Source organism: Spermophilus citellus, assembly GCF_964194105.1.
Source record: "Spermophilus citellus genome assembly, chromosome: 3".
Classification (NCBI taxonomy): Eukaryota; Metazoa; Chordata; class Mammalia; order Rodentia; family Sciuridae; genus Spermophilus; species Spermophilus citellus.
The window spans coordinates 24,934,601-24,956,308 of NC_138184.1; the positions used below are offsets into that span (position 1 = coordinate 24,934,601).

A 21,708-nucleotide genomic window follows, 5' to 3' on the forward strand; every position below is an offset into this window, starting at 1 on the left:
TGGCTGACCTCACTCTTCTGCGGGTGCCAGACACTGGCCAACCCAATCAGAAGCCAGAATACAAGGGACCCCAGTGGTGAGCTCATGGGCACTGAGTGAGGCAGAGAAGACTGGAGAGTGAGCTGCAGGCGACCAAAGACGTCCAGCACAAGGAGGTTTTGTGACTTTTCTAAAACTCATCAATAAGAACCCCCAATCCTCAGTGCCCTCGAGCTGTGTTTCCCATTGTCTCAGACACCCTCCTTACACCTCCAGCCAAATGACTTCTGGCTCTTCATAGCCACACCTTCCCTTGGGCTCCCAAAGCACCCAGTGCTTATCCCCTGGCCCAGCCACATGCAGCCTGGGATTTTGTCCTCTATCATTTACTCACCTGGTTTCTCACAGGACTGTAAGAACCTTGAGGGCTGACGTTTTACGTCATTCTGCATCCTCAGCACCCAGCATAGAAATAAATGAACAATAAAGTCTTCTGTGAAGCTTATGGATTTGAGGCAAAGCTGGAGCATCCAAATCTTAACTGGAGGGAATATCTCAGGAGCTGAGATATTAGGGAACTGAAGCCCTTTTCTAGGTGAGTGTTTTCTGTCTGTTCTGGGGCAATGGGTCTGTGAGACTGCTGGGCAGGGGCTGGTCCTCAGAGAAGCTGGAGCAGAGCCCTCTGATAGGGAGCTCTGGGTCTCCCTTAAGTCTAGCCCCATTACTTCATGAAGGTTTGGTAAACCCTCCTCAGGATTTCTCAGTCTCTGGGAGGTCCCCTGATGAGTTATAGTTCATGTTGTTGGCCTCCTGGTTAGGACTGCAAATTGAGGTTATTCTTGTTTCCTTTATGAATCAAGGGGATTTAAACATGGTGATTATATCTGCTATTTGACTCTCTGTTTTGAATGAGAAGACAGTTTTGAGTCCCTGAAAGAATCTTTGCAGTCCTTTTACAATTCAATAAAAATAAGACATGCTCCTAATTCAAAGAGTTCAGAAGGGGAAAATGTTGAGAAGGATATAATATAAAATATTATACTGTGAAAAATGAAATGTTTCCCCTTTCATCTCTATACCCAGTCTCACTTTTAACCATTTTAGTTTTTCATTCTTCTGGTCATTGTCATTTCTGACTCTAAATTCATTTATAGGGCCATTTCTTGATTTATCGTGCTTGAATAGAAATGACTGAAGTATTCCTGGGGGGAAAGAGGGATTCAGCTTACCGACAGCAATCCCTCTGCCTTCCCCTTGTACAAATGCAGTGGACATTTAAGGAGACTCTGCCATATTCAGCTCTAGAATCAAGATTCTTTCAGTTTTTGTTACTCGTATTTTAAATGTGGGTTTGCACTGGATTACCTATATAATTTTAAGGGGTAGATATGTTTGTGTTCCTCAAAAGATTGACTTGCCATAGAATGCCCTGACCCTCCAAGTGTTTGAGTTGAGGCAACTGGTGGCCTCAAGCTTCTTTTCACTTTTTATTTCCAACTACGGGTCAGAGGATAACATTCATAACATTTGCATTCTGTGCTGTAATTGCAATTAATTCAACTTTATCCATAGAATGATTGTTTAAATGAAAAATTAATAGACAACCCTTATTATGTAACATTTTTGCAGCTAATATTCTCCAAGACCTAAAGTTTTATTTTGACCCATAGTAAAGAAGATAGATTCTGATAGCACCTGCTGCATAAAGGAGAAGGTCCCAAGCATCAAGGTTGAATGAACTCTCTTTTTTTCCTATTCTTATATTCTGTCAGCTGTTCAAATCATTTATTTGACTTCCTGTATAAACTATGGGCTTTATAAAAAAATTTTAATGGAATTTCTAATCACCTTTCTTTTTAAAGTTGAAAAACCAGTTTCTCCATCATATTCCTTGTTGCACAGAATTTTCTTTATACCTGAAGCATTTTTTCTCAGAGTTGTCTGAATTCTCATTCTAACCTGGACAACTGTTTCATTCTGTCGACGGGCATTCACCCTGGAATGCTTTATTGTGTAGTTGGCTTAAGTATTCTATGTCTTGGATCCCATGCATCTTCCTCTTTTGACTTCTTTTCATTGTTTGGAAGCATAGATTTAAATAACTGTTTTGTAAAGAGCCATTTAGTGTTTGAAAAATTGGTATGCATACTTGATTGTTAATAGAACTTGGGAAATCTTTGCATTTAGTCAATTTTTTTTTAGCAATACAGTCTCTTTTCTACCCAGAAAAACTTTCAGAATTAAGTATTTTTTTGTATAAATTTCACAATAAATATTTCATTTGTTCCAAATTTTACCATCAGTATTGCCATATTGATTTTTTCGTTAATTTATCAACTTTTAAAATATTGTGAGTACAGTTCTTAGCTCTTATTTCCACTGTCCCAGTTTCCTACTTTAATTAAACAGTACTTGAATTTTCCATCATTTTTAAAATTTTTTACTTGTTTTAATTAGTTACATATGACAGTAGAATGCATTTATGCATTTTAATATGTCATATATAGATGGGATATAATTTCTCATTTTTCTGAGTGTACATGTTGCAGAATCATATTGGTCATGCAGTTGCATATGTACATACAGTAATAATGTCTGTTTTATTCTACTAAGTTTCCTATCCCCACATCCCCTCCCCTCCCCTCCCATCACTTCCCTCTACCTAATCTAAGGTAACACTATTCTTCCCTAGTGGCCCCCACCTTATTGTGAATTAGCATCTGCATATTAGAGAAAACATTTGGCCTTTGGTTTTGTGGGATTGGCTTATTTCACTTGCATGATATTCTCCAACTTCAACCATTTACTGGCAAATGCCATAATTTCACTTTTCTTTAAAACTGAGTAATATTCCATTGAGCATATAGATCGTATTTATCAATTCATATTGTTTTGATAAAACAAGTTTGCTACATTTTATTTTATTTTGTCAAATTTATTAGAGTTGATAGTTTTTAAAATATTTTTTTTTCTCCTCGGTCAATTTTTGCAGCTTTCAATGTCACCTTTAAGATGTAATCTTTCAGCTGTTTCATTATCTATAACAAATATTATATGTGTGATTTCAGGGGTTACCAGTTTTATTTTGTGTTATTTATATCAACTCTCTTTTCCTCAAGAACCTAGGCAAAATGTCTCCCAGGGTCACAATGAGGGTCAGACCTTCCAATCTCTTAATAGTCACAAGATATGGCAGTAGCCCTCCACGGCAACCTTGCTATAACTTAACAAAGTCTAGTTTCTGTCATCCAGGATCCTTTTCAATACATTGATTTTATAGAATTAACTAACACCCATATGCCGTTGATTATCAAAAACTTAATTTCATCCTAATTATCTTTCTTGAGGTCTAGAGCCAAATGCAATGGAGTCTCATTATATGCCCACATCACTTATACAAACTCAATCATATATGTTGCTGAGAATGTAGGAAGGGGAGAAAAATTGATTTAAGTAGCATGTACAATTCTATCATACAGACGATCAATAATGAGCTTGACCCTACATGGGATACAAAGTAATGAATCTACAGTCCCATGTCTACTTTCAGTTGATGGTGTGACTCAAATGGTATTAGCATTGCGCTGACCTGAATAATGCATGTTTAAAGAGATATGTTACCTTTAAACACAATCATCTACCTTGTTCGGGGTTTAACTTATGTGGTGCTGAAAGAAAAGATGTTTAGTATCCCTGGACATACCTGTGAAAGTAGAACCCCATCATTATGACATAAACCAATCTTGCTGAGACAGGCAGTGGGATGATTCTCCAGTATTCCTTCCAGAGAAGTTTTAACAGTATGTTTTTTTTCCCTTGTGTGCTATTTTCAGAGTGTAACATGTATAAACTGTGATTTTCCTGTACTCAAGGGCCTCTGGTTCTTTCCACTTGCAGGTTTCCCAAGCAGCTTCAACTTCATGTGTTTTAAACTGAATTTATTCCCCCAATGCTTCCTGCTTCCCTAGTGCTATCTCAGTGAGTGGTGCCAAGGTTTGCCTCACTGCCCATGCCAGGGACCTTGGTAAGGACCATCTTCTCCCTGATCAAGACGATTCTTCAGTAACTCACAAATCCATCCATTCCATTAGGGCCCCCTCTGTGGTTTGATCTGTTGCAACAGTTTCCAAGCTAATTTCTGATTCTAGCCTCCTACTTCCTTCAACGTTGTGTCTCCAGCCTGGTCAATTTCCACCAGTTAGAGGGATTTTTTTTTTTAAATCTTCATAGTGTTATCCTTTACAGTCACCATCATCATCATTATGAAAATCAAAACCTCCACAATTCCCCCTTACTTTCAGGGCAAGTCCGTGATCTTTGTCAAGGATTACAGGTCTGCACATGCTATCTCTCTGCTGATTAAAACCTTGTCTGGGTTTCAGTTTTAGAGACAGGTCTTCTTATGCTAATTGGTTCCTGAATTCAGCTTCCCATGTATTCTTCCAGGAATGATGTTTCTTTTTGGTCTTGTGTATACATACCCAAAATTTTAGCTGTACCCATAGTGGTAGTCACTTCTGATCTGCCACACAATCAATGAGCCTCCAACCCCCTCAACCTCAACTCGTTTTTATTTTTATTTTTAAATTAGGCCTTTATGGTTGTACATAGTAGTTGGGTTCATCTGGCCAAACTCATACATGCATGGAAATTGATTTCATTTTATGATCCTTCCTGTTCCCTCCCTGTTTTCCTTCCCATCCTCCCCCTCAACCTCAGCTCCTGTACATCCCCATAACATCAGCCTTTGAGACTAAAACCCAGGGCAGGGCTGCATTTTTTTCTACCTCCCGTGAGCTCCCTCAGGATTTTCAGTTTGTCTCCATCACAAGGGTGAAGATGGATGACAGGTGCTACCCAGTGATCTTCCCAGATGAGCGGAATTTCCGTCCCTTCACTTCTGACTCTCTGGCTGCAATAGAGAAGCGAATTGCTGCCCAAAAAGAGAAAAAGAAGTCCAAAGACAAGACTGTGGCAGAACCCCAACTTCGACCTCAACTTGACCTGAAGGCCTCCAGGAAGTTGCCCAAGCTCTATGGCAACATTCCTCGTGACCTGATAGCAAAGCCCCTGGAAGACTTGGACCCGTACTATAGAAATCATAAGGTATTTCTGTGGGGAGGCTGGAATGTCCATGAGTTGCTTCATTCTCAGAGCCCAGGTAGAAATACTAGGAGGGAATGGGCACAGGTTGGTATTCTTCAATGGGGATCTTTTGGGCATTTGGGATGGGACAATGCACCATTTAGCAGATTTGTTTGGCACCCCTGGACATACCTGTGAAAGTAGAACCCCGTCATTATGACAGATAACTCAAAATACTCACACATTTCTATTTCCTCCATCATATCCCATTGGGTGAATAGTCCATCCTCCAACAGTTATCTTGACACTTGATCCAGTGGAGAAATTCACTGCCCTCTGGAGTCAAAAGGTTGCTGGTCAAAAGTACCTTAGTCTTTAGAATGATTCTGCAGTCCAAAACTGCAGTTCTTGTTAAAAGTCAAACCAGGATTCAACCTGTGGTTCCCTTGAATTTCCTATAAATGAACTCATAATACATATTGTTGTCATTGCATTTAATTCCCATTGTGTTTTGCAGACATTTATGGTGTTGAACAAGAAGAGAACCATCTACCGCTTCAGTGCCCAGCGTGCCTTGTTCATTTTGGGACCTTTCAATCCACTCAGAAGTTTAGCCATTAGAATCCTGGTCAATTCATATCCTTTTGCTACATCCAGGTCACATGAAAGGTGCACAAGTCCCAGGGTGTATACATGTCCATGGAGTGGAAGCCAACACTCATCTGTTTAGCAAGTACTGGCTGAGTGCTACTGTGGAAGCACTGGTGGGCATTGTCCTGGGGGCTGGGTGTCAACAGGTGTGGCCCCTGCCCCCTGTTATGGGATCCTTGGCTTCAGAAGGAGGTAGAATAAATGGCAGGTAGTTTATAAGAGAAAGAGATCAGCAGTTTGGGAGTGGCCGTGTGGAGAAGAGCTGCCCCAGATGTACCCAAGGACAGCTTCTTAGAGGAAGGAACATTAAATCGATGCCCACACACCTTATTGGCTCGACAAATGCATCGTGTTAGACCTACAAAGTGTTTAAACATTCTGCAAACATTTGGTAACACAAAAAAGCCAGATTTCCAGCTTCTCTTGCAAAATGGAATCTCTGGCACGTCTAGGCTACATTACTACCTGGGAAAAAAAATCGATATCATGACAAACCATCGCCTCTTTTAGAGGGGCATGCAAGCTCTGTTTCACCACATCTGTACCCCTCCAATGGCCCAGCATGAGCTTGCTTTGCAAATATGATGCTCCAGCCTCCTAAGACAGAGTTTGCAACCTTGGTTTTAAAGGCTAAAGACAGGCATTATTAAGCATTTCTGATGTGTGCAGGGCATAGGGGAGACACTAGACCATTTTAAACAAAGGGAAATGAAAACAGAACATGGTTTACTGAACATGGTAAAATATTGAGGAGAATGGTAATGAAGTTAAGTTGGTTTCCCTAGAAACAGGGCCTGTGACGGGGACTCTCATTTAAGTGATTTAGTAGAGGAGTGCTCTCTAAAGAAGGAGAAAGGAAAGCAAGATGGCGCAAAAGACTGTGATCTCAGCTATGTCTGCTTAAGCCTGATCCCAGGAGGAGCTCTGGGACTTGGATGGCACCAGACTTACATGGTGTTGTCCAACTTTGAAGCGAAGGGCCAGATTTTTGTAAGTCTGTGTCAGCCAGACCTGCAGAAGAGAGTGCGTAGCTCTCCAGGGCTTGTAGCTCTTGGTTTGGCAGGGGTCAGTTCTGCAGAGGGGACAGGCATGAGTTGTTCTCAGCTGAGTCTTACAATTAGAGGGTGGATGCTCTTACAGAACAGGCTGCCGGGAGGGTCCCCCCACAACAACAACCTCCACCTCAGTAACTAACAGCCAGTGTTATCCCACAAGTGTGTCTGCCTTAATGGGCGCTGGTCACATTGTTCAGCATGTTCATCATCTGCACAGTCATCGTCAACTGTGGGCTAATGGCTGCGGCTGGCTTTAAGGAAAACAATTGCACCGGCATTAAGGAAAACAATAGCATCGGCATTAAGGAAAACAGTACTGAGACAGACTTTACTGAGTGAGTACTGAGTACAGGCACTACGAGTGAGTACTCGTTCACCTGTCCTGAGTTGCAAAACAGATGCCTGAAGGATCTATTCAAGTTGAGAGAAAGAACAAGTCCCCAGTAGTCCCAATTCCCCAATGTAAATGCTGGCAGAATCAGACTTTTTTTTTTTTTTTTTTTTTTTTTTAATACTGGGAATTGAACCCAGAGGCGCTTAAGTGTGTGTGAAGCACTGACCCACATCCCCAGCCTTTTTAAAAAAAAATATTTTATTTAGAGACAGGGTCTCACTGAGTTGCTTAGGGCCTCACTATGTTGCTGAGGCTGAATTTGAACTTGAGATCCTACTGCCTCAGCCTCCTGAGCTTCTGGGGTTACGGGTGTGTGCCCCTGCGCCTGATTGGAGTCAGACTTATTTTTGTACCTTTTTAAAAAACAATTGTCTTTAAAGGAGTTTTAAAATTACATTTGTAATAAACAGAATATGCACAATTTGTGTCTACATCTTAAGTAGTGTACTTTGTGCTTACCTGAGTTTTATAGGAATCCACTGTGATGGCTAATTTTTGTCAGAAAATAAATCATGATTTACTTAACCTTTCTGGTATTTAAGTGGCATTGTCACTTCAGGAAGCTATTTTAAAATGACCATTTTTTTTTTTCAGAACAGATTCTTAGAAGTTAGTTTCCAAGGGCAAAATAAACATTTTAATGCTTCTAAATAGACAAAATATTTTCCAAAAAGTTCGTGTTTATTTACCATCATCAATATATTCTAATAACCAATCATATAACATTCTGCCTGCTTTCAGTTTTTCTTCTCCAACTTATGTAATTAAAATATTTATATTTCTTTACTTTCCTTATGTGCAAGACTTTCTGATGTTTTAGTTTCCCATTTTTGTCCATGTAGTCTGTTCAGTTTGAGTGAATTCATTGTCATGTCATGCTAGGAAGAAATGGGCATTTTTTTTTTTGTCATTTTAATTGACTTTTCAGACAAGTTGTTTTTTAAATTAGAAATTTCTAAATTTGGTGAGTATTTTCTTACATGTTGCATGAGTTTTTTTTAAATTTATTTTAGTTTTCCTTTCCCCCCTTTTCCTTCCCAATCTCTGGTGACCACCATTCTATTCCATTCTTTGAGATGACCTATTTAGTTAGTTTCCACATACAAGTGAGAACGTGTGTTATAAGTCTTTCTGGCTTATTTTGCTTAATACAGTGACTTCCAATTCTATGTTATTGCCTCAAATGACAGGATTTCATTCTTTTTTTTTATGGCCCAGTAATACTCTACTGTGTATATATACCATACTTTTTTATTTTCATTCATCAACTGATGGCCATCTAAGTTGATTCAATATTTTAGCTACTATGAATAATGCAGCAGTAAATGTAGAAATACAAGTATCTTTTTGGTATATTGATTTCATCTCCTTTGCATATATACTCAGTAGTGGAATTGCTGAATCGAATGGTAGTTCTATTTTTAGTTTTTTAAGGAATCTCTATACTTTTCTGCATGAGGGCTGTACTAATTCTTATTTCCATCAACAGTATGTAAGAGTTACTCTTTCTCCATATTTTTAATAGCATTTGTTATTTTTTGTCTTTTTGATGATAGGCATTCTAACTTGGGTGAGATAACACCTCATTGTGGCTTTGAATTGCATTTTCCTGATGAAGTGTATGTTGAGCATCTTTTCATATACTTTTTGGCCATTTGCATGTCTTCTTTTGAGAAATGTCTACATAGATAATGAGCCTACTCTTAATCAGATTATTATTATTATTTTTCCGTTGAGTTCTTTGAGTTTCTTACTATTCTGGATTTTAAATTCCTTGTCCAGTGGATAGTTTACAAGTACTTTCTCCCATTCTTCAGGTAATCTCTTAACCTCTTAACTCTGTTGGTTATTTCCTTTGTCTCATTGTCATCAATTTCCAATTTAATTCAGTTGTAGTCAGAGAAAATGTACATAGAATTTCAGTCTTTGGAGATCAAGAGAAACTTTTTTATTGTCTGTCTTGGGAATGAATGTTTCAGGTGCACTTGAGAAGAAGGCTGCAGTTCTTTGGTGTGTTGTTCCATAAGTGGTCAGTTAAGGTGGTTAATAGGGCCATTCAGATCTTTCATACCTTTACTGATTTTCCTACTCAGAGTTTTTATAAATTGTGAGAAAGAGGCTTGAAATTTCCATCTGTGGTCGTGGATTTGTCGATTATTCCTTTCTTTTTGTCTAATTTTGCTTTGTGCATCTTGAAGCACTATTTTAGACACACATACATTTAAGATTATTATATTTTTCTGATGTATGCATTTTTAATATTATGAAATGGGTTCTTTCTAACAATACTCATTTTAATGTTTATTATTAGTATAGCTCTTCCATTTTCTTATGTTGTTTACGAGGTATATCTTTTTCCATCTTTTTACTTTTAACCTTTTTGTATCTGAATTTATAGCATCTCTTGTACAGAGCACTTATATTGTAGGTACTTTTGTGGTCTATTTGTCTTTTGATGGAATATTTAGTCCATTTACATTTAATATAGTTGTGATTATACTTAAACTTAGGTCCATTTAAATTTTTTTTTTAGATGTTGCTGGACCTTTATTTAATTAAATATTTTTATGTGGTGGTGAGAATTGAACCCAGTGCCTCACACATGCTAGGCAAGCGCTCTACCACTGATCTACTACTCTAGCCCAAGGTCCATTTTTAATTGTTTTTTCTATTTATCTCATTTGTTTTTTTTTTTTTTGCTCCTTTGCTATACTATTTTTCTTTCATTACTGTTTCCTTCAATATCAATGTTATATTTTAATTTTATATATAATTTTATATCACAATATACTGATAGTTAATATTGAATTGCTTCAGGTAAACACAGGAAACTTGCCACAGTATAATTTCACATCTGTTTGTTATTTGTCATTTATTTAAAGTAATATACAGAACAATACCAACAATACAATCTATAGCTTTTGCTTTAAGTAGGTACATGTCTTTTTTAAAGTCATACCTGCATGTAGACATAAATTATCTTCTGGTATCATTTCTCTTCAGCCTGAATAACTTCCTTTAGTAGCTATGTTTTCAACGTTTTATTGATGCAACACAATTGTACATAGTAATTGGATTCATCATTCCACATTCCTATATGCACATAATTGTTCAATCTCATTCCCCAGTACCTTTCCTTTCCCTCTTCTATTCCCTCCCCCTATCTACTTGCTTTATTCTACTGATTTCTCTTCTACTATTATTATTATTTTACTTAGTGCATTATAATTATATATGTAAGTGGGATTCATTGTGGTGTATCCACATGTGGACACAGCATAATTTGGTAGATTTCATTCCCCAGTACTTCCCTTTGCTCTTTTCTCTTTCCCTTCTCTTGATCTCCTATATTTCATTGGTTTCTCTTCTATTTATTGTGAGATCCCCTTTTAATTCCTTTCTTTCCTTCCCCCCCTTTCTCACTCTCCTGCATATGAGAGAAAACATTTGTCTCTTGACATTTAAATCTGGCATTTAAATCTGACATTTAAATTTATTTCACTTAACATGATGTTCTCCAGTTCCATCCACTTACCAGCAAATGATGCAATTTAATTCTCCTTTAATCGTTTTTGTGGTTCAGTTCTAGCACATTCTCTAAGTTTATATCTATCTGAAAATGTTTATATTTTGTATTCTTTGAGAAGTAATTTCATTGACTATAGAATTCTTGCTTGATAATTTTTCTTCTAGCAATTTAAGGATGTTTTATCACTGCTTTCTGGGCTCTGTTTAGCTCCCTCTTGCTTCCAGGATTTTCTCCCTAAATTTCCATCTTCTCTAACAGCTCCGAAACCCATCCTCTGCCACCTTATATCCTAGGGCTACAGCCATTTGTCCATGCTGAGAAGGGAGCAGGAGAGTTGAAAAATACTTTACAACCAAAATAGTCACACGTTTTCATAATTCTTAGGCAATGCAGTTAACTTCCTTTAAAAGGGATGTTTCCATGGGATGGGGGTTTAGCTTAGTGGTGAGTGCTTGCCTAGCATGTGTGAAGACCTGGATTCTATCTCCAGTACCACATGATAAATAAATAGGCAAATAAATAAATTCAATGGATTTTCTCTTTAGTTTCTACCTCTCCCTGCCCCCAGTACTGAGGACAGAACCCAGGCGTATATTTAATTTTGAGACAGGGTCTTACTAAGTGGCTGAGATTAGCTTCAAACTTGTGATTTTCCTGCCTCCACCTCCTGAGTTGCTGGAATTATAAGCATGGGCTACTACACCTGGACTTTTGTTATTTTTTGAGGACTTTCAAATAATGGTCCTTATATATTTCATCTAGTTTAATACTCATTATTTGTGGAAAGGTTTTCCAAACCTCCTCACACCTCCACCACCATAAGCAGGAGTCAATTATCTCTTAATTTTTTTCCATGCAGTAAAATTCAACAAATTTTTCTCTTATGTTTACGGATTTTGACTTAGAGTTAGATTTTCTCTAGCTTTCAGTTATAAAGAATCCTCCCATATTTTCTTAAGGTGCATTTTAAAAAATTGATGATCTCAAATTATACAGACTGGTGGGTTTCACTGTGGCATATTCACATGTATAAAAAGACATAATTTGATCCATTTAATTCCCCAATACCCTCCCTCCTCTCTTACCTCCCTTCCCCTCAACCCCTCCTTTTACCCTAATGGTCACCCTTCTACTTTCATGGCATCCCTTTTTCCCCCCTCTAGTTTCCACAAATGAGGGAAAACATATAGTACTATTTTCTCTGAATCTAGCTTATTGTGCTCAAAATTATAGTCTCCAGTTCCATCCATTTTTCCTGCAAATGACATAATTTTGTTCTTATTTATGGCTGAATAAAACTCTATTGTATGATTAGAATACATTTTCTTTATACATTCATCTATTAATGTGGACTCCTAGGTTGGTTCCATAGTTTGACTCTTGTAAATTGTGCTGTGATACTATATGGGTATGCCTGTATCTCTAAAGTATGCTGAGTTTACTGAGTTTAATTCTTTTGGGCAAATACCAAGGAGTGGGGTAGCTGATTATGTGGTAGTTCTATTTTTAGCTTTCTGAGGAAGCTCCACTCTGATTTCCACAGTGGCTGTACTAATTGAAATTCCCATTACCTGTGTATGAGTTCCTTTTCCCCTGCATCTTCACCAGCATTTATCATTATTGGTATTCTTGATGACTGCCATTCTAACAGGAGTGGGATGGAATCTCTGTGTAGTTTTCTTTGCATTTCCCTTATGGCTGAAGATGCTGAACACTTTTTTTTTTCATATAATTGTTGGCCATTTGTGTTGATTCTTTTGAGAAGTGTCTGGTCAGTTCATTTGCCTGTTTATTGATTGAATTCTTTAATTATTTAATGTGGAGTTTTTTGAGTTCTTTATATGTTCTGGATATTAATCCCCTGTTGGGAGAGTAACTGGCAAAGATTTCATCCTTGTTTCTGTCAGTTGTCTTTTTTACTCTGCTAATTGTTTCCTTTGCTGTGCAGAAGCTTTTTAATTTGATGCCATTCCATTTATGGATTCTTTCTCTTCTTTCCTGCACTCAGTAGAAATATTTGCCTTCATGTATATGTTGAAGTGTTTCCCCTATTTTTTTCTTCTAATGGTTGTAAAGTTTTACGTTTTTTTTTTTTTGAGTGTAGGCACAATGGATTGAACCCAGGGATGCTTTACCACTGAGCCACATCCACAGCCCTTTTTATTTTTTATTTTGAGATAGCCTTTACAAAGGTGCTGAGGCTGGGCTTGAATTTACTGTTCCTCCTTCAGCCTCTCAGTCGCTGAGATTACAGATGTACCCCACTACACCTGACAAGTTTCAGGTCTTATAGTGATGTCTTTGATCCACTTTGAGTTGACTTTTGTACAGGGTGAGAGATAGGGATCTAGTTTCATTCTTCTACATATGGATATCCAGTTTTCTCAATACCAATTGCTAATAGATTCAGTGCAATCCCCATCAGAATATGAGTGACATTCTTCACAGAATTAGAAAAACAAAATCTTAAAATTAATGTGGAAGAATAAAAGAACAAGAATAACCAAAGAAATCCTGAGGGGGGGAAAAACAATGTTGAAAGCGTCACAATATCTGATTTCAAATTATGCTAGAGCCATAGTAACAAAACAGCATAGCACCAGCATAAAAACAGACAGGTAGACCAATGGAACAGAATAGAAAAGGCAGAGACAAACTCACATGCCTACAATCTTCTTATTCTTGACAAAGTTGCCAAAAACATGCATTAGAGAAAAGATAGCCTTTTACAGTGTTTTTATAATTTCTTTTTAAAAAGAAACTTACATATCTGACTAATTTAGAATTTATCCAAGTATAAAATGTGATAAACTGATCTGAAGCCATATTTCATTCCAGATGCCTATCCATTTACTAGTCTGCCTTTTATCTTCTAATTTGAGACATTAATTCTGCATTTATATTGCTTCTCTGCATTGGTCTGCATTTTCTTTTCTTTTTTTGCAGTACTGGGAATTGAACCCATGGATGCTCTACCACTGAGATACATCTACATGAGCCATGTCAGCCTTTTTAAAAACTTTTCATTTTGAGTCAGGGTCTCTGTAAATTGCCCAGGCTGTCTTCAAACTTGTGATCCTCCTGTTTCAGCTTCCTAAGTAGCTGATGTTATGGCATGCACCACCATATCTGGCTTGGTGTACATTTTCATATTTCCAGACCACACTTTTTAACTATTAAGGTTGCCTGATGTTGTAATGTCTGGTAGCACTAGAAATCACTCTCATTGTTCCTCCTTTGAGGATTTTTATTGTTCCTGTTGGTTTATTTTTCTACTTAAATTATATAGTCAACTTGATTAGTTTTATTGTAATGGTGTTAAAATTTGTAAATTAACCTAGCGGAAACTGATGCCTTATGAGGTTTCAACTCACTGAGAATATGCCTTTTCATTTAGTAAAATCTTCGTTTGTGTCTTTTAGACTTGCTTTAAGGTTTTCTTTACATAGAGGTTCCAAATTTCTTGTTAAATGTTATGTTTGTGAATTTTACATTTTTTGTCATAATTTTAAGTATGATCTTTATCCCCTATTATATCTTGTAACTAGTTGCTATCATTATATAAAACTATCATTTATAAAAAAAATTATACACACACATACTAATTCTTGGGTTATCTTTGATAAAATGTTTATCATTTTAAAAAATGTTTTCATTACTGCCTTATAGTCATATACAGTAGTGAGGTTCATTTGACATAATCATACATGCATGGAATATATTTCACTTCATTGAAGTCCCCAGTACTTCCTCTTTCCCTTTTCTATTCCCTCCCCCTCTTCTCCTTCTTCTGCTCTTATTTCTATTTATTACTGGTCTTATTTCTATTTATTTATTCTTTTTAAAATTGGTGCTTTATAAATATACATAAAGGTGGAATTCACTGTGGTATATTAATATGTGTACACTGCCTAATTTGGTCAATTTCATTCTGCAGTTTCTCCCTTTTCCTGTCCCTCTTTCGTCCCTCTCAATTACCTTCCTCTACCCTATTGATTTTCCTTCTCTTTTCATGGGAATCTTTTCCTTTCCTCCCTTATTTCTCAGCTTCTGCATAGGAGAGAAAACATTTGACCCTTGACTTTCTGAATCTGGCTTACTTCACTTAGCATGATGTTACCCAGTTCAATCCATTCACAAACAAATAACATATTTTTATTCTTTTTTTATTATATATATATATATATATATATATATATATATATATATATATATATAATCACATTTTCTTAATTCATTCATCTATTGACAGGCACCTGGACTGGTTTCATAACTTGGCTATTGTGAATTGTGCTGCTATAAACACTGATGTGCCTATATCACTATAAGTATGCTGCTTTTAGTTCTTTTGGATAAATATCCAGGAGTGGAATAGCTGGGTCATATGGTGGTTCTGTTCTTAGTCTTTTGAAAAAATCTTCATACTGCTTTCCAAAGTGGTTCTACTAATTTGTAGTTCCCCCAACAGTGTACAAGTGTACATTTTCCCCTAACATCCTCACCAGCATTTTTTAATTATTTGTGCTCTTAATTATTGTTGTTCTAACTGGAGTAAGATAAAATCTTAATGTAGGTTTGATTTTCATTTTCCTGATTGTATTTGTAAAGCACCAATAGAGAAGAAAATATAACAGCTAAAATTTGTTAAAAATCAAACAAGTCTAATCAAGAAAAAGGCAAAAGCACAAAAATTAATATCAATGGGAGCTATCAAAATAACCCTACAGATGCTAAAAATATATAAAGGTAATATTACAATTGTATGCCAATATATGTGATAGCATACATGACATGGTCTATATTAGAGAAGGATCCGTGTGCTGCTGAGAAGAAAGTGTATTGATGGATGAAATGTTCTACATGTCTGGTAAGTCTAAATTATCAATTTTATTTTTTCCTTCTATAGCTTCTTTTTTTCCCCCTCTATTTAAAAAATTTGTTCTGATTAGTTATACATGACAGTAGTTTTTGTTTGGAGGCTCTATCCAGTGGTGACAGAGGCATGTTAAAGTTTATTGCTCTATTTGATTCTTGAAGTTGAGAAGGGTCTGTTTGATGTATGTGGATGCTCTATTGTTTGGGGCACAAATATTTATGATTGTTATGTCTTGTTGATGTATAATTCCCCCAAAGCAGTATAAAATGGCCTTCTTTGTCCTTTTTGATTAACTTTGGCTTGAAGTCCACTTTATCTGACATGAGGATAGAAATTCTTGTTTTTTTATGCAATCCATGTGAATGATATGTTTTTTTCTCCCATCTTTTCCCCTTTAGTCTGTGGATATTTTTGCCTATGAAGTGAGTCTCTTGGAGACAGCATATTGTTTGGTCTTTTTTTTTTTTAAATACAATCTGCCAGTCTGTGTCTTTTGATTGATGAGTTTAGGCCATTAATGTTTGAGGTTATTATTGAGATATGATTTGTATTCCCATTCATTTGGGAATTTATTTTTAGTTTTTAATGTGAGTTAGTTTGTCTTTTGATTGACTATCCCCTTAGTGTAGTTTCTTCCTTCACTATTAACCACCCCCCTTTTTTCATTTCATCTTTATAAAATATTTTATTGAGAATATCCTGAAGGGCAGGGTTTCAGGTTGCAAATTCTTTTAATATTTGCCTATGTCTGTGTTCTTCTAAAACTAGCTCTTAAGTTTGATTTTAAAACACAATTTACCTTTTCTTCTACCCTCTTTGGTTTTCTTCAGGTTTGCCAGGGAATGTCCTTGATTTCTATGTGCTCCATGCCCAGACACACCTCGGGCCTCCTAAAAATGCCAGTTCCTTTAATTCCCTTATCCCTCTACCTTGCTCATGAAGGGATTGCTCTGTCTGGGGCTTACAGCCTGGCCACTGCAGTGGCTGTGGATGCTGGGGATTTCTTCTTTATTTTATTATATCCAACCTCCTGAGACCCTGATCTGCTTTGAATGTCCAGTTTTAAATTCCAGTAACGTCCTCCTGCTTTTTTTGTTTGTTTGTTTTTGTTGTTGTTGTTCACCCACTTTGCTGAAAGCTGCCTTTCTGCTTTCTTGGTTTCACTCCATGGTGCAGCCAGAAAAGTGACCTCCTTTATTCCGCCATCTTGAAAATCTCCCTGAAGTTTTCTTTCCTTGATGTGGCTTTGTCTGGTGTGGATATCAGGGTGATATTGGCTTCAAAGAATGCATTTTGGAGGTTTCCTTCCTTTCTACTTCATGGAATAATTTGAGGAAGATTGGCATTAGTTCTTTTTTAATGATCTGGTAGAACTCAGCTGAGAATCTATATGGTCCTCGGGCTTTTCTTTGTTGGAATATTTTTAATTGCTACTTTGATCTCATTGTTTGATATTGGTTTGTTCAGGTTTTTCTATATCCTCAGGGTTCCATTTAGGTAGATCAAATGTGTCTAAATATTTGTCAGTGTCTTCTAGATTTTCCAGTTTATCAGAGTTTATATTTTCAAAATTGTTTCCAGTGATCCTCTGGATTTCAGAAGTGTCTGTGGTAATATCGCATTTTTCATCTTTAATTTTATTGATTTGGGTCTTCTTTATCTTTTGGTTAGTTTGGCTAAGGGCTTATCCACCTTATTTATAAATCTCTTCAAAGAACCAATTCTTTGTTGCATTGATCCTTTGTATTTTTCTATTAAGCTATATATTTTCAATTTCAGCTCTGATCTTAATTGTTTCCTGTCTTCAACTGATTTTGTAATTAGTTTGTTCTTCCCTGTTTTTAGGTCCTTGATGTGTAACTTTAGATTGCTTATTTTGGGATCTTTCTGGTTTTCTGTTTTAATGTAGCTCAATGCTGCAAATTTTCCTCTTAGAATTACCTTTATACTGTCGCAGAAATTCTGTTAGGTTGTTTCTCTGTCCTCTTTGTTGTCGTATTTGCTTTCTCTCTCTCTCTCTCTCTCTCTCTCTCTCTCTCTCTCTCTCTCTCTCTCTCTCTGATTTGGACAACTTCCCATATTTTCTGTGTTTTGGAATACTTTCTAAAGCATGGCAACGAGCCATTCTGAAGTGTGGAGAGACGGAGAATTATTCAGTAAAATAACTTGTGTTTTCAAATCTTTTTCTGGGGGTGAGATAGGATATAAGGAATTAGAATGGGAAGGGATTAGTTTATTAATAGCTTTTTCATTTTTCTTAGGTAATTGGGCTTTATTTAACTTTATAATTCTTCCGAATATTTTGCTATATCCCTTTTCTCATCTATCATTATGTTCATGGGCATTCTTTTTGTGTGTGTGATTCAATTTCCCAGGGATTTGCCAGTTGTTTGTATTCTTCTAAAACTGGCTCTTAAACTTGATTTTACAACACAATTTATCTTTTCTTCCACCTTCTTTGGTTTTCTTCATCATACATTCATTAGGATTTAATGTTTTCTAAAATATGACTTTGAATGTTTAATTCATGCATTTTTCTTCTGTTTGCAAATAATGAAAATATTTGCAGGAGTCACGCTTTTTTTTGGTAAAACTTTGTCTCATAGAGTTTAATGTGTGACATTTTAATTTTTAATACCTTCTAAATGTCTTTTGTATTTTTTTGTTTTTCCTTGTTTTTTGACTCAGTTCCTTGCAGATGCCTTTTCAGGGATGTTGATAGTCATACTCTTGAAGTTGTACTTGGCAAATTTTAAGTATTGCACCACTTCCCTCACATTAGTTACCCTTATCTTTCAGATCCTCTAGTAATCAGAGACCCACTCAGGTGTAGGCATATGTAAGAAGCATCTTGTGAATGGAATGCTCATCTAACATTTACAAGATTATTAAGGCCATGACTCATTTACTGTCTCAGGCTCAAGGGACTTGGTTTTGTACACAGGTACAAAAGCATCCATGTTAGAGGTATGACATGGGATCTGTCTGGCTCCTGTTAATGCCTCATGCAGGAGTGGAACTGAGGACTCCCAGACCTTGGAGGCACTAGTGAAAAGATGCACTATCCTCAGGAAAGAGCTTATGTGAGCGAGGTTGGGTGCTCCTGGGAAAGATGAGTTGATCACTGGAGACTTTCCCACCAGAATCTGGGTGATGCTTATTCTCACTTACATGTTTAAAGAGTGCTTTTATTATCAGATGGTTACACAGGTTTATAATGAGAATTTGGGAAGGCAATGTCCAGTCATTTTCACACTATCATTTTTCTGGGCTGCATCTGGTCTCCTTTATATAATTCTAGTGGTTTCTGGGGCATGAGTGAGAGGTCAGGCTTTGACTTCTAGGTGTGATCTGGTCTCTTTGTCTCCAGGGAATTCTCTTCCCACTTGCATGGGTCTTCTATGGATCCCTCTCTGCTGCTGAGTGGGACTTGGAATCTGGTTAAAGGCCAATCAGATTAGGGACTGTGTCTTGGGAAGCTCATGGATTTCCTAGGAATAGAGACCATCCTGTCAGCATCACTGGGGAACATGGTCAGATTTGCGGTCATGCTAGGAACTGATTGAGAGTGTGGATGCTGCAGCTGGCTGCTTACTGCAGCTTCCCTGGAAGCTGTGGTGGTGAGCGGAGCAGGACCTGCAGAGGAGACAGCGCTCCCACAGCAGTGGTTTGCCCTGCCCAGCACTTGTGGTGAGGTGCAATGAGCTCTCTTTACGGGAAGCAGTGGTCCAACTGGAAGCTAATTTGCTCTAAGGTTGTTTTCACCACTGAGAGACCCATAAGGCAGAGAGAGGAAAGAGCCCTTGTCTATCTGTGGGGAAGCAGCAAGGCAGGGCCAGGGGTGAGCATATAGCTGCCACTTTCCCTAGCAGCACTGGGTCAGGCAGTGACTGCCTGAAAGTAGGTGTGGGAGGAGGCCATCAAAAATATCCTCAGATAAAGAGGCCTGCAGCATCTTGCTGGTGGGCATGCCTCTACTCTGTGTTGGATGTCATCTTGGTCTTCCTGGTCAAGCATCAGTTAGAAAGGAGATCAGTGGGGTACAGGACATGGGAGAATAATGGTCAGGTAAAAGTGGCAGCTTAGGGCTGCTGTCTCATTTGCTTTAGATCTAGATGAGGACTTGCAAAATCCCACAAATCTGCAATTATAACCTTTTTTCCCCCCAAAACTATCCATACCTTTGTAAATCACACTTGAAGTTAAAAGCTATTTCAGGGCAGACATTATTTAATCTGATGTGTTAATTTGTCACTAAAAGATGAGCAGCTCAGAAAAGGCTGAAACAGAGAAGAACTCTTGCCTGCTTTTATATTTGGCCGCTTTGGGTTTTTCAGGTTGCTAAGACCTGTTCCTTTAGCTTGGAGGACAATTCATAGCTAGATATTCTGCCAGAAAAGGCCCACTTCTTTTACTCTGAACCAACAGGCTGTTTGATTGAATTGACTGCTTCAGTTCCCATAGTGTGTGTGTGAGTGTGTAGACTCAGCATTTTTGACAGTTTGCGATTATAATAACAGAGAGCTGGGTGTGATGGCACATGCCTATAATCCCAGCAAGGCCCTAAGCAACTTAGCAAGACCCTGTTTATAAATAAAATATAAAAAAGAGTTGGGGATGTGGCTCAGTGGTTAAGCATCCTTGGGTTTAATCCCTTGCACTGGAAAAGAAAATAAAAGGAAAGGGGTGTGTGGGGGGGGCTCTTTTGGGAGGTAGTGGAAGAAAGTTAGAGAGTAAAACATGATGTAGGAATTAGAAAAGAAAATGAAAGACTCAGTATTTTTTTTAAAATTGTGGTAAAACACCTACAATATAAAATGTACCATATTAGCCATTTTAAGTGTGCATTTAAGTGGAATTAAGTACATTCATCTTACTGCACAACATTACTAGCATCCATCTCCAGAATTCTTTTCTTAAAACTGAAACTCTATTCCCATGAAACATCAATTCCCCATTCCACCCTTCCTCCAGCCCCTGGCAACCACTATAGGGGCCTCATATAAGTGAATTGTACGGTATTTGTCCTTTTGTGACTGGCTTATTTGGACTTAACATAATGACTCAAGTTTCATCCATGTTGTAGGTAAGTGACAGAATTTTCTTCCTCTTTAAGTTTGATGAATATTCCATCACATGTATGTCCCACAGTTTGTTCGTTCATTCATCAAGAAGGATCTTTGGGTGCTTCCACCTCTGGGATGTTGATGTTGCTATGAATGTGAGCATGCAGCTATTTCTTTGAGACCTTCATTTCAATTCTTTTGTATCTACCCAGAAAAGAGATTGCAGATTTTATTACAGGCTTATTTTTAATTTTTTAAGGAACTTCTATACTGTTTTACAATCCCATCAACAGTGCCTCAGGGTTCTGATTTCTCCACATCCTTACCAAAACTTGTTAGTTTTAAAATTGTTTTTAATAGTGCCATCCTAATGAGTGTGAGGTAATATTTGCTGTGGCTTTTAAAAAATTAATTAATTAGTTAATTTTAATTAGGTCCATATGACAGCAAAATGCATTTTTATTCTTGTATGCAATTGCAGCACAATTTTTCATTTCTCTGGTTGTAAACGATGTAGCATCACATCCTATGTGCAGTCTTACATGTACCTAGGGTAATGATGTCCATCTCATTCCACCATCTTTCCTGCCCCCATGCTCCCTCCCCCACTTTGCCCAATCAAAATTCCTCCATTTTTCTCATGCCTCCCCCCTCCCTGTTTTGGATCAACATCTACTTATCAGAGAGAACCAAAGCCTAAGTATTCTCTCTGATAAGTGGATGCTGATCACTATGGTTTTGATTTGCATTTTCTAATAATTAGTGGTGTTAAGCATTTCTTCATATATTTGTTGGATGTTTGTATATCATCTTTGGAGAAACATCTGTTTCCTTTGTCCATTTTTAACTGGGTTATTTAATTTGTTTGTTGTTGAGCTATAGGCTATATTCTGGATATTAACCCATGATCAGATATATTATTTACAAGTATTTTCTTCCATGAACTTTTTTCAGGTCTTACACTTAGGTTTTTAATCCATATCAAGTTAATTTTTGTATAGAGGGTAAGATAAGGGTCTAACTTAATTCTTTTGCTATGGATGTTAAGTCTTCCCAACACCATTTGTTGAAAG

General features: G+C 37.3%; 1 protein-coding gene across 1 annotated transcript in view; it reads left to right on the forward strand.

Moving 5' to 3' along the window:
- Positions 1–4,818: 4,818 nt before the first annotated feature.
- The window catches only part of SCN11A (sodium voltage-gated channel alpha subunit 11), a gene marked incomplete at both ends in the record, with an annotated part of 85,097 nt that continues 68,207 nt past the window's right edge, over positions 4,819–21,708 (forward strand). The window contains 3 exons of the mRNA XM_081283224.1: positions 4,819–5,085; positions 5,582–5,733; positions 6,968–7,105. Coding sequence (XP_081139350.1) covers positions 4,819–5,085; positions 5,582–5,733; positions 6,968–7,105 — 557 coding nt within the window. The remainder of the gene's footprint in view (positions 5,086–5,581; positions 5,734–6,967; positions 7,106–21,708) is intronic.